Here is a 12573-nt window from a genome sequence, read left to right as displayed (position 1 = left end):
TCAGGAGCGAATTTCTGAAGATTTGATGCAAAGTGTTAGGAGCGAATTTTTGATGATTTGATCTCATGCACAGTAACATTATTTTTGTCTTATGTTTTACTTCAATGGATGGTTGACACGTCAACAATTTCATTTTCACTAAACATCCTTCCACCATGCCACTTCATCTCACTTTCTCACTCTCTCACTTAAAACCTCCACCGTTTCATCTACCACTCTCACTCTACCTCCCTTCCACTCAATCTGACGTCCGGCCGACTGAAGAAATTGACCGTCGGTGTTGTGCTATTGACGTTAAACGGTGAGAAATGCCCCCCCAAGAAAAGAGGGCGGGCGTCGTCTTCAAAATCGAAAGCTTCTAGCTCCGGGGTTGGTTATGAAGCTCCGCATATAATAGATGTAGACGAGGAGACGTGGGACATCCGTGGTCGTGGACAGAATATATTCAACCCGAAAAATGAATACGGTGAGTTTTTTTGGTTTCATTGCTCGATTTTGCAGTAATCTTAAATTCAACAGTCATAGTAAATATTTGTTTCCCCTTCGGCATTGGTGTTGGCAACAAAGTTAAAGGAGGGCAAAAAAAAAGTTTAGTCCGTAGCTGCAATTGTAAGTGAACAACTATTTTTCTATATCTATATACATATGACTGATTTACAAGGGTCAGCTCTTCACCACTATCGGCATCGATCCCAACAATGGATGGTGGCCAATAGCTTGGGCAGTTGCCGAGACCGAAAGCTACGAGCAATGGCATTGGTTTCTGGATTTCCTAGACGAGGATCTGGATATATCGGCTAATCCTCCTAGATATGTTTTTATGTCGGACCAATAAAAGGTACAACATTTTCTATTGTATATGAAGTATAGATTTTGTATTTATTTCAATTTACTTTATGCAGGGCTTGGGTATGGTAATTGGTGAAAAATATCCACAAAGCGAGCACCGATTTTGCGTACAACATATGTACAACAACTACAAGAAGCGCTTCTCCGGAGACATATTGAAGAAGAGGATGTGGGGGATTTCATCTAGCACAACGGTCGTGGAGTTTGACCAAAATATGGATGCAATGCAAGTGTTCAACACAAATGCACACCAGTATCTGACTAGAGTCGCCCCGAAGGAGAAATGGATTAAGGCCTTCTTCTCTGAGCACACTCTTTGTGATACACAGGTAACCTACTAACTGCAAGTACAGTACAAGGTATTCCTTTATATTGACTTCACATTGTCAATGATTTTAATACGTGACACGTCGTGTAGCTCAACAACATGTGTGAGACGTTTAACTCAAAGATTGTTCTTGCTCGAGAGAAGCCAATAATAACCATGCTGGAGGAGATTCGAACACAGCAGCTGGAGCGCATACAGATCAAAGGTCAGTGGGTGAAGAACTATGATTTCCCGGTACCTCCTGTGATCAAGGAGATTATTGATAAAGCAGCCGCAGAGTCGACCTCGTGGAGATCGTTGTGGAACGGTGAGCATGAATACCAAGTCACTGGCCCTTATGGTCAGTTTGTGGTGAATTTGCAAACAAAGAAATGCACGTGTAGGCTTTGGCAACTCAGAGGTATCCCATGTGTGCATGCGGCAGCCTCCATTTTGAAGATCGACGATTCCATCACAGATTATGTGTCTGAGTATTACTCACGGATCCGCATGACTGCCCTCTACGAGCATGTCTTGTATCCTATCAACGGGATGGAAAATTGGCCTAGATCATCGGAAGTTGGTTTCGAGTTGGTCCCCCCTAACACAAAAAGGCAACGTGGCCGCCCACGCAAGGTTAGAAGAGAACAAAATCAGGTATGAGCACTAAGTTACCATAATACAGATACATCTTTGTAGTAATTTAATTAATTAGAAATAAGTGCATGCTTTCTATCCTCTTGCAAATAAGTGAAATCCAAACAAGTTTTGCAATATTACACTCCTATAGCCTTTAACTGATGCCACATCATTGTGATATTCTCACATCTGATTCCACTTTTTTCCAATTTTAAATGAAAGCAAAATCAGTTGATACATTTAATTTGATAAGTAGGTACTTATGTTATGCTACAAAAATCAGGTAATGCCACTAAGTTACCATAATTTTGCTTGTTGGGAAACACAGGTACAATATCGTGAGAATGGGGTCGAAGAACTTATGCGGTCAACCTTGATCACGTGCAGTCGATGCGGTCAGATAGGGCACAACAGGAGAACCTGTCAAAACGATCCTCGACCCCCGACACCGACTAGTCAAAGGAGTGGAGCATCTTCTAGCCAGCCGCAATCTGGTGCGGGGCCATCTTCAAGTCGATCAACTGCCGCACCGCGGGCTGCTCCGGCCAGACGAGCACTAGCAGCTGGGAGAGGGCAGCCTACTCGGGGGACAGCAGGAGCGGCAGGTCCACCTCGTCCAATAAGCGTCACCAGGAGGGCTCAGAGGTGTGGCCGTCGCAGAAACGCAGATTAAACTTGTGGGTGTCATTGTGGGATTTTGTTGTGGTGTTGTGTTTCATTTTGTGAAAATCACGTGCAGTCTGCCTTGTTTTGTCATGAACTTTGAACTTTACGGACTTCGATTGAAGCCTAGCATTTCAGGTGGTTTTTGATTTTTTGGACATGGTATCCCCATGGGGATGGCAGACTGGTGATGATTTTTGTCAGGTTTATAGTGAATCTATGATCCAACTTTCGTTTGTTGTAAGCATAACAATCTACAGTTTATGGTTATGAACTTTGCATAGATATTTTTGGCTTTCATGTTTGATATGTCTTACTTTTCGCAATCATTTTAGGGTGTCGAAATTTAATTTACGTTTTATTATCGCCAATAGTACCAAATATAATTCACATTTTATTATCACCATCAGTACTAAAATAATAACAAATGTAGTACCAAAATATTAACACACCAATAGACATTTTATTATCACCATTATACGAAAATAATAACAATGTAGTATCAAAATAATTAGTCGTAGTTTACTATTACCAAAATAATAACAAATGTAGTGCCAAAATAATAACAACTGCAGTACCAAAACCAATAGTACTAAATGTTATTCGCATTTAATTAACACCATTACTACCAAAATAATAACAAATGTAGTACCAAAATAATAACAAATGTAGTTGTCTTCCCCAAATCAACTGAACATAATTGTATTACACTAAGCTTCCAATAGACGGATCTAATTTACCAAACTAATAACCATAGCAGCAATTGCAACAACTAAAGAACAACAAGCAACACATACAAGAAAAAATTCTTTCCCTTTACATCCAGCTCCCACTGTCCGACCACACTTTCGATCTTCACAACTTTGTGATTCAACTTCGTCAACGTCTTCTCGACGAATCTGCCCAACAGAATCCTTGTCCATCGACTTTGGATAACACCATCGAAAAAAATGACAACCCCCAACCTTACCTTTCTTCTCGCAAACGAAGTACAACATACCGTAAGATTCTCGTCGTGCGTCAGCCACTATTTTGAGACTTGCTCTTTGGCGACACCAACAATTTTCGTACTCAACTCTAAGCCAACGACACCCGTTTCTTCCTTCACCCGAGTAACTTTCCTAAGTACTTGACAACCTAGACATTGAAGAAACAAAGAAGAAAGAAGGAAATGAGAGAAGAAATAGACAAAAGGTGAGTTGAGTAAAATATATATAAGAAAGGGAAAAAAAAAGTTTGATATAACTTGGTGCTAAAATCCAAATATAGTAGTGAGGCAATCTGCCACAATAATAATGACATCAATTGGAATTACAAACCTACCCTATGGGACATGGATGTCATTCTGAATTGGAAAGGGGGTATTTTAGTGACGAGGTACCATAAACGATATAAAATAAAGATCAGGTACCGTTTTCGTGCGAAAGTGAAAGATCAGGTACCATTTATGTAATTCACTCTAGAATAAAAGCAAAGTAATTAACAAACGAATATTAAATAAATAGGAACTGTGTAAACCAAAGTCGTTACTAACACATCCCTAAAATTCTATGAGTTTAGTTACACATAATGAAATAATCTAAACACATAGAAAACATAAGAACTTTAATAATTGAACCCGGAGGTTGAATCTTGCAGTCTTGATCTTCTCTTGAATCCACTCTTCAAACTCCTTAAGCAATGATAAACAATGGAGGCAACTCTCAAATATTATGCTCTGAAAAATATGCATCAAAAGGATCATTTGATGAAGCTTTAGGGGGTATTCATATCCTCCAAGTCGTGTGTCATGATATTGTAAACCTTTAGCATAGTATGGTAAGTCTTGGAGAGAAAATAGGGCAATTTCTGTGCGCTTCGTTTTTCCAGCGGTCACAGGCAATGATTCCGTAGCTTCTGTATCTCGATCAACGGTCGCTGCACTTGTTACGGCGGTCACTGGCAATTATTCCGTAGCTAGTCGCTGGGCATGTTCTTCTTTTCAACTCTATTTTCCAAAGCGGGCCGCTACATGTGCAACGATCGACAGCGTCTAACGGTCGCTGGTTAAGATGCAACGGACCGCTAGCTGGCTCGAAAACTCTAGATTTCTAATTTCGACTTTTGCTACCGTTTTAGGCTTTATTTTACACATTTCTCACAAAACACGTCAAAATACTATAATAGATCAAATATGCAAATAATGGACATATAATGCAACTTTGACACTAAAAACGGGCCCAATAAAGGCTAGAAAACAGTTCAAAATCAGAGCATATCAAGATCCATATTATTACTAGTATTTAATGGTGGGTCATAGCATATCAAGATCCATATTATTACTAGTATTTAATGGTGGGCCCTAGTGATATAAGCGGTAAATAAATTGATGTATATAGGTAATGAGTTTGAGAGAAGTTTCCGTAAATAAATGTAATTCTAATGAATTTGTAGTATTACTATGGTTCCTTGTATTAGTTTACTCAGGTTGATCATTTCTTTGTAAGGATGATCATTGTTGAAAATATGAGCGTTTCTACCCGACTAGAACAACCTAGATTTTACATAGTCTGCTATCTACCTATTGTTTGGATCTAATCAAGTTTATGGTGATTGTATTGCAATCAACAAATATTAGATTATGTTTGATTGGGGCTATTCAAGTGGAGAAGCGATGTTCAAAAATATTAAATTTACAAAATAAAAATAAACGAAACTATATACATGAATTTACGATAAACTAACTTACAATTGTAATTTCAATATAAAGAATGACTAAAAAAGATCTATATCTATACAGGATTGTGATCAATTGAGATTATTTAAGCTAATTGAGAAATAAGATGCAATATTAGCCACTCATTTTTATTAAATGAGTGGTCTAGATTTTGTCATACAATAAATAATTTTAGATTAATTTAATATGAAAGGGTATAATGGTCATTTCGTGTTTTAATTAGGGTTCAACCACTCATTCTTCAGCCACTCATCCTCCCAAAACTCGCCTCCTAACTCAGACGAGTCCGACTTGACCGTCACCAGCTCCTTCCTCACCGGAGTCGCTGCCGGAGGTGGAATCCTTAGCTCGTCGTCTGATGCCTCGAGCAGATAGCCTATATCCGGCCGCGATTCGCCGGAATCCGACGCCAATTCGATGATTTCTTCCTCTAACCCCTCTGGATTCGCCGCTCAGCTGGTTCTTCTGGCTGCTCACGCTCAATCCGGCGGCGGAGGAGAAGATCCTAATCGAGCTCTGCACTCCTCAAGGAGTCTTGCGGCGGTGAATCGCCAAGTGACTCGCCGAGGCCGTGCACCTCATCATGGAGCTCTGCGAGGGCGGGAAGCTGTTCGACCGGATCAGATCTCTCCAGATCGATTTCCTAACTTTGTATTCACAATTTAGCTAGGTGTATTTTCAGTTTCTCTCTCAACAATTGATTATTTGATGCTTTTCTGCTGCTGCATTTGGATTTTGATCGATTGTGTTGCTGTAATTTTAATGGAGATGTAGCTAAATGCATTTAGATTTGATTGGATAATTCTAGTTAATTCTGGGGCTAATTCTTCGATTGAGTTTGAAATTGATAGGGTCTTGTTAGGTTGAGATTATTTAGCTAAATTGAAGAATTAGCCCCAGAATTAACTAGAATTATCCAATCAAATCTAAATGCATTTAGCTACATCTCCATTAAAATTACAGCAACACAATCGATCAAAATCCAAATGCAGCAGCAGAAAAGCATCAAATAATCAATTGTTGAGAGAGAAACTGAAAATACACCTAGCCAAATTGTGAATACAAAGTTAGGAAATCGATCTGGAGAGATCTGATCCGGTCGAACAGCTTCCCGCCCTCGCAGAGCTCCATGATGAGGTGCACGGCCTCGGCGAGTCACTTGGCGATTCACCGCCGCAAGACTCCTTGAGGAGTGCAGAGCTCGATTAGGATCTTCTCCTCCGCCGCCGGATTGAGCGTGAGCAGCCAGAAGAACCAGCTGAGCGGCGAATCCAGAGGGGTTAGAGGAAGAAATCATCGAATTGGCGTCGGATTCCGGTGAATCGCGGCCGGATATAGGCTATCTGCTCGAGGCATCAGACGACGAGCTAAGGATTCCACCTCCGGCGGCGACTCCGGTGAGGAAGGAGCTGGTGACGGTCAAGTCGGACTCGTCTGAGTTAGGAGGCGAGTTTTGGGAGGATAAGTGGCTGAAGAATGAGTGGTTGAACCCTAATTAAAACACGAAATGACCATTATACCCTTTCATATTAAATTAATCTAAAATTATTTATTGTATGACAAAATCTAGACCACTCATTTAATAAAAATGAGTGGCTAATATTGCATCTCATTTCTCAATTAGCTTAAATAATCTCAATTGATCACAATCCTTAATAGATATAACTAAATTTTAGAAATTGTTGCATATAGAGTGAGATCTTTCCACATATCTATTCCTCTACATTCCTCATAACTTTTGCATGCCTATATATAGAGAGAGATCTTTCTAGTCCAACAACCAAGTACATCATGAAAAGCACGTTATTCACGGAGACATCAAGCCTGAAATCTTTTTTCTTTGATCAAGAGGTATGGTTCAAAAGTCAAATATATGCAATTTTACCTACGCTAAAATATGTTATTAAGTCATATACATTGAATCATAAGGTTGATATTCCAATTCAGAATTGCTGTTACAATTTTTCTCACCATTGATAATTATATAAATATATATTCAAATAGAGTATTAAAGCCACCCCAGATCAAACAAAGTCTACTACATAGCTATTGTTTGGATCTAATCAAGTTCATGTTGATTGTACTATAATCCGCAAATATCAGACTATCTGGACTATTCAATTGTAGAAGTGATTCTCATGCCTTCGCCATGACCAACCTTGCACAGATGGTCACTCCCCAAAACAAACAATAATGATGGAGAACTACGGGACCTGTAGTGAATAAAGCTGATGGTATGCTCGTTAATGTTCTTGCATACTATTGGCCTTAGTACACGGCCATCGTCACACCTGCAGATCACGACGTCATGCTCTTCACTGTCTCCAAATGCAACGGACACGCAGGGTCGTGTATCGGGTAGTAGATCTAATTATAATGTTTTGGTTTTCATAGAAAGAATTTAACTTGTTTATGTGTTTTAATACATGGTTCCATTTTCCTTTTTGGTGTATGTGAAGAATGGCGATAGTGAAGGTCCCGAGTGTGGCGAAGCGGAAGGTGAATTTCATGGAAGTCAACACCACCACTGGGGTGTCAAAGGAAGCTCAACTGGATACTCTAAGTTGAGCTTCCTTTGACACCCACATTCGAGACCTTCACTATCGCCCATCTTCATATGCACCAAAAAGGAAAGTCTAACCATGAATTAAAACACACCAACAAGGTAACTTCATTCCATGAAAACCAAAGTATTATAATTAGATCCTTTACCCGATTCACGACTCCGCAAGTCTGGTTTATTTGGAGACGGTGAATAGCATGATGTCGTGGTGGTCATGTACTAAGGCTAGTAGGCAAGGTCATGAACAAGCATGCCATTGGCCCTGTTCACAACTAAAGGTCATGTTATGTTTTGTATATCCAATTTATCTCATAATTGTTTACTAATGTTGCTATATGCCACACTCCATAACGTATATTGCGGTAAAGCGGTGCATGCAATTATAATTAAAGAAGGTATAATATTGACAAACTCAAATTTTTTGTTGTATCATTTGTGCATTCTCATCCAATTAATTGTTATTTTGGAGTTTGATGTGTTTGGCATTGGTCCATCAGAATTCAGATAACCCGGATGGGCGCTAATGTTTATGAAGGTAGATTACATTGAGTTTCACTCGCACGGGTACCATTGGTCCAGTAGACCACTTGGGCAGGGTAGACGCTAAATTTTATAAAGGAAGTGTCCAGAGAGTTTCAAATTATTTAAGTCCGTGCATCGCATGGGCGTGACACTAGTTTTGAATAATACTCTGTAACATCCCGAGTTTTCGTACACTAATTTTAGAGTATAAAAAAAATTGGACGAAAAGACGATAGGAATTTAAATTGCAAGGAAATTTAAGTTAGTAAACTACAATTATTGGAAGAAGGAAAAGAGAATAAATTAGTACAAAGTACAACACATGCTATACAACGTGGATACATAGAGCTACGAGTAAGATTCCGAGCTATAAGATTCCTTTCAAAGCTACATTTCTACGGTACAAGATCTTATACTCTACTCTCTTCTCTTCCCCATCCTTCTCGAATTTGGCATCCCATAAGACTCTAAATTTGACAACCAATAACACCAAGGATCCTGCAAGAATTTAACACCAAAAGGATTATTTGAAATAGACTTCACAAATACTCAAGGTTGGGGACTTCTCCAAAATAGCAAGCATGACCAAACTTACACCAAAATGGTATACAATTGGATAAACACAAGGAAGAGACAAGCTGGCAGCCCCAAAAATAGGAGCCTTTGCCCCCAAGACTTGCACAATTAAGTAAAGAAATATGATGCCAAGAAAGAGATGAGCTGGCAGCCAAATATGAGAGTCTTTGTCCCCAAGTTTCCAACACAAGAGGCCTATATAAGCAGCCCCATACCCTTCCCCTCCCCTCTCCTTCAGACACCACAAATTCACTCAAAATCAAGGAGTGCAGCAAGGAAATGGGAGGAGCAAGAAGGCGAGGAGAGGCAGCGGCAACACGGAGGAACAGCCGCATAAACCGAGGATCCACCGAGTGAGGTAAATACCTCAACACCCCATGATTAGGCAGGAACTTAGAAAATTTAGAAGCCTCAACAGTAGCAAAGAACAGAATTTCCATGTTAAGCTCAAGAACTTAGAGCTTTAGAGATCTTTCATCACAAGATAAAATAAGAATCGATCATAAGCTGCCTTAGCTAATTCAATGACAAAAGATGCACCAAGGTTTCACCAACAATCAATTTCAAGAGACTTTAATACCACAAAGCTACTGCCCAAAGAGGAACTCAAGATACTAACTAGATAATGGAAGTGAAAGAACTTAGCTTTAGGCTGATCGAGAAGCTGTCCGACAATGGTCGAGCGACGAAGGAGATCTCGTCGGAGGGAGCCGGGGAGAGCGCATGCAGCAGCGCTGCTTGCCGGAGGGAAAGCTCGGCGGAAAGCTCGATGCAGAGAGCTGATGCAGGGCGCTGGCAGCAGCGACGGAGATTCGGCGAGCGGCGGATGACGAGCAACGTCGGCGGCGGTGCCGTGAGCTCTCCAAGCCAGAGTGAGAGGAACCGGCGGAGGGGAAAGGCGACGCCTTCTTCCCTGTCGGCGAGATCGCTGGAGGAGGCGAGAGGTGGAGAGAGGTTCCGTCTCTGTCAGAAGAAGAGGGAGTTCGATAAAGAGAAAGCTCGACGGAGTGTCCGGTGACGGTGCTGCGATCCCCGGAGAAGAGCGGCGACGGAGAAAGCCGAGAAGAGTTTTAGGAATTTCAATTAAAAAAGAAATGAGATTTGGGGGAGAGAAACCGATGGTGGAGAAGGAGTATATTGGGTCTTTGTTGGGCCTATTCCATTACTCTTGATTTAATGCTATTTGGGGCTGATTGTGTTTAAGCTTGGGGCCAATAAGTAAATAAGTTAAGGTGGACCGATGCTAGTTGATTTAAGAAATGAGTTGAGAATATTAATTACATAATAGACCAAGTAATTCAAGTCAAGAAGTGGGCTACGAGATTGGGCCAAGAAAATTTATTAGTATGGGCTGAGATTAATTTTGTTGGATCGATATTAATTTAAGGGTTGAGTTGGAGCTCAATTAAGTAATTTTTCCCGAATAAAACCAAGTTCCCGATGATTGGAAATATTAAAGTTTGAGACGCGAAGGGGCCGACCGTCGACGCCATGGGCGGCCTTAAGAAAATTCAAAGAAAAGATTTAAGAAAGGATTTTCCAAGAACCCATAGTTTATTATTAATTGCTCAAGTAATTATTTTAAAGATAATGGAATTTCTCCGAACATAGTAAAGTGAATAAATAAATTCTACAAAGTAATGAAGCCGAGGTGGGATCTAGAAAATCCTATAAGCCAAGACTAAGGATATAGGTGCTATACCATAGGGTACATGCATTCCTTCTAAGGAGAAATAGTTCAAGTACTAATTAGCGTGCTACGCTATTTATTTTCAAAGGATAAATTGCTCGAGGGCAAGTGGGGTCAAAGCGAATAATTGAATTGAAGAATAAGCATATCAGGTGGGCTTTCTTTATCCAGCACACTAGTGTGGATAAAAATCAAATACTTGCGAAATTATGAAAAATCATCTTTTCTCAAAATGGAGCTATGATTCTTTTCAAATTGTTGTCATGCCATAAATGTTCTGTTTTGATGAATGTCATGGACTTTCATGGATTGTCACGGAATGGATTGTCATGGATTTTCATGGACTGTCACGGAATGGATTGTCATGGATTGTCACGGAATGGATTATTATGGATTTTTATGGATTGTCGTGGAATGGATTGTCATGGATTTTCATGGAATGATGGGTGACCGTTGGAGCGGCACTTGACTGGAATGAATGATGAACGATGAATGATGAACGATGAATGATGAACGATGAATGATGAATGATGAATGATGAGTGAGGATTTATGACAGAACCTAGTCTGCAGTCGAACTTTTAGCTCACAAAAGAACTTAGTAAGCTCGGGCCCTTTTAAGAAAACCCCCCGTGTGTTACTGTGATGGCTTGACAACTATATAATGCATGTTTTGTTTTCGGCACGTGTCCACTGAGTACTCCTGTACTCAGCCCTACATGTATTTATAAATGTGCAGGTTGAACGTCAAGAGGATGGAGTGATGATCGGAGTCGATGTTATCAAGTTGATCTCCCAACGATTCGTGTCTTCATACACGAAGTCGTTTAGCAATGACTTATTCCGCTGTGCTTTTGTGCTTTTAGAATTATGGAACCTCACCATCAACTCTGATTTAATTGAGGGGATGTCTATTCTGTTTTCAAGACCATATAATGAAATACTTGGCTTCTATGATATCAATTGACTTGGCCTTGTGAAATTCTCAAGTTCTAGCCCTTTTCTTTTCCCCGCTTCTTTAATCCCTCTTATTAGTCACAGTTTACCCGTTTTCGCTATCCTTAACAAAATGCGGTCGTGACATACTCATAATTTAACAATTCCTATATAGAAAGGTGAAACCATTTACATTAAATTAAATTCAAATGAATTTGTAGTATTACTATGTTTACTTGTAGGGGTGTCAAAATGGATATTGGGTAATTGGATATCCGATACCCGATTTTTCAGGTTTCGGGATCGGGATCAGGTTCGGGTATAAGATTTTTGGATTATTGGATATCGTGTTACCCGATACCCGATCGCGTATACCCAAATTATCCGAATTACCTGATTTTCTAATTTTATTTTAAAATTTAATAAATTATTTATTTATTCTATTATTTTAAAAATTAAATAATTAAATTTTAGTAGTTTTTTTTCTCTTAACCCTGAACTACTTCAAGTTTGTATCAAAATTCGAACTACAAGTTGTATTTCTAAAAGTTTATAGTTAGTTTTCTTAAAAAAATAATTAAAAAAAATAAAACAAAAATCCAAAATTGGGACTTGATATCCGAAATAATTTTTGGATCGGGTATCGGGTATTAGATTTTGAGAAATTCGGGATCGGGTATCCGCGGATACCGGATACCCGATTTGACAGGCCTAATACTTGTATTAGTTTACTTAGTTGTTGGCGACTCACTTCATAATAATTGAGTTCCTTTTTCTTCCTTATTATTACTACAATCGCTATGCATCCGCATTAAAAAATATGAAATGACTCTACATGTAACAATAGTTAATATATTGTTGCATTGGAATATATGTATATAGTGCAGTTACAACTCAAGCAGTTGTTTCAACTTTCAACTTTCAACAAATTCAAAGAATGCATGTTGACATGGGTATGTGGTTTATCTTTTTCTCTTGAAGCATTGATTGCGTATACATGATTACAAAATATAGATAGTAACGAAATCAAAATTGAATTTCATTTTCAGAGCTTCATTAACAATTTCTCTCACCATTTATAATTATATAAATATATGTACAATAATAGTATTA

The 12573-nt window shown here is 39.3% G+C and overlaps 1 protein-coding gene and 1 long non-coding RNA gene across 2 annotated transcripts; both read left to right on the top strand.

Moving 5' to 3' along the window:
- Positions 1-202: 202 nt before the first annotated feature.
- LOC125221379 (uncharacterized) lies at positions 203-2698 on the top strand. The gene is made up of 4 exons (XM_089066275.1): positions 203-838; positions 903-1178; positions 1268-1813; positions 2124-2698. The coding sequence occupies exons 2-4, from the start codon at positions 912-914 to the stop codon at positions 2466-2468; spliced, it is 1158 nt and encodes a 385-aa protein (XP_088922401.1). The 5' UTR covers positions 203-838; positions 903-911; the 3' UTR covers positions 2469-2698.
- Positions 2699-8487: 5789 nt separating this feature from the next.
- Positions 8488-11506, top strand: LOC125216076 (uncharacterized). Its single transcript, XR_007175349.2, has 2 exons — positions 8488-9193; positions 11264-11506. It is a non-coding gene; the product is annotated as an uncharacterized LOC125216076 (long non-coding RNA).
- Positions 11507-12573: the final 1067 nt, after the last annotated feature.

The sequence above is a fragment of the Salvia hispanica genome, chromosome 3 (assembly GCF_029641045.1).
Source record: "Salvia hispanica isolate PSC_SH4W2 chromosome 3, Shi_PSC_v1, whole genome shotgun sequence".
NCBI classification, from domain to species: Eukaryota; Viridiplantae; Streptophyta; class Magnoliopsida; order Lamiales; family Lamiaceae; genus Salvia; species Salvia hispanica.
Note: the sequence above shows the minus strand (reverse complement) of the source record. Positions and strands in the feature narration are given on the sequence as shown.

Excerpts from the sequence above, each read along its gene's own strand:
- LOC125221379 (XM_089066275.1), top strand. The coding sequence starts at position 912 with ATGGTAATTGGTGAAAAATATCCACAAAGCGAGCACCGATTTTGCGTA. Across the intron at positions 1,179-1,267 it reads ACACTCTTTGTGATACACAG|CTCAACAACATGTGTGAGAC; the intron begins GTAACCTACTAA and ends CACGTCGTGTAG. Across the intron at positions 1,814-2,123 it reads TTAGAAGAGAACAAAATCAG|GTACAATATCGTGAGAATGG; the intron begins GTATGAGCACTA and ends TGGGAAACACAG.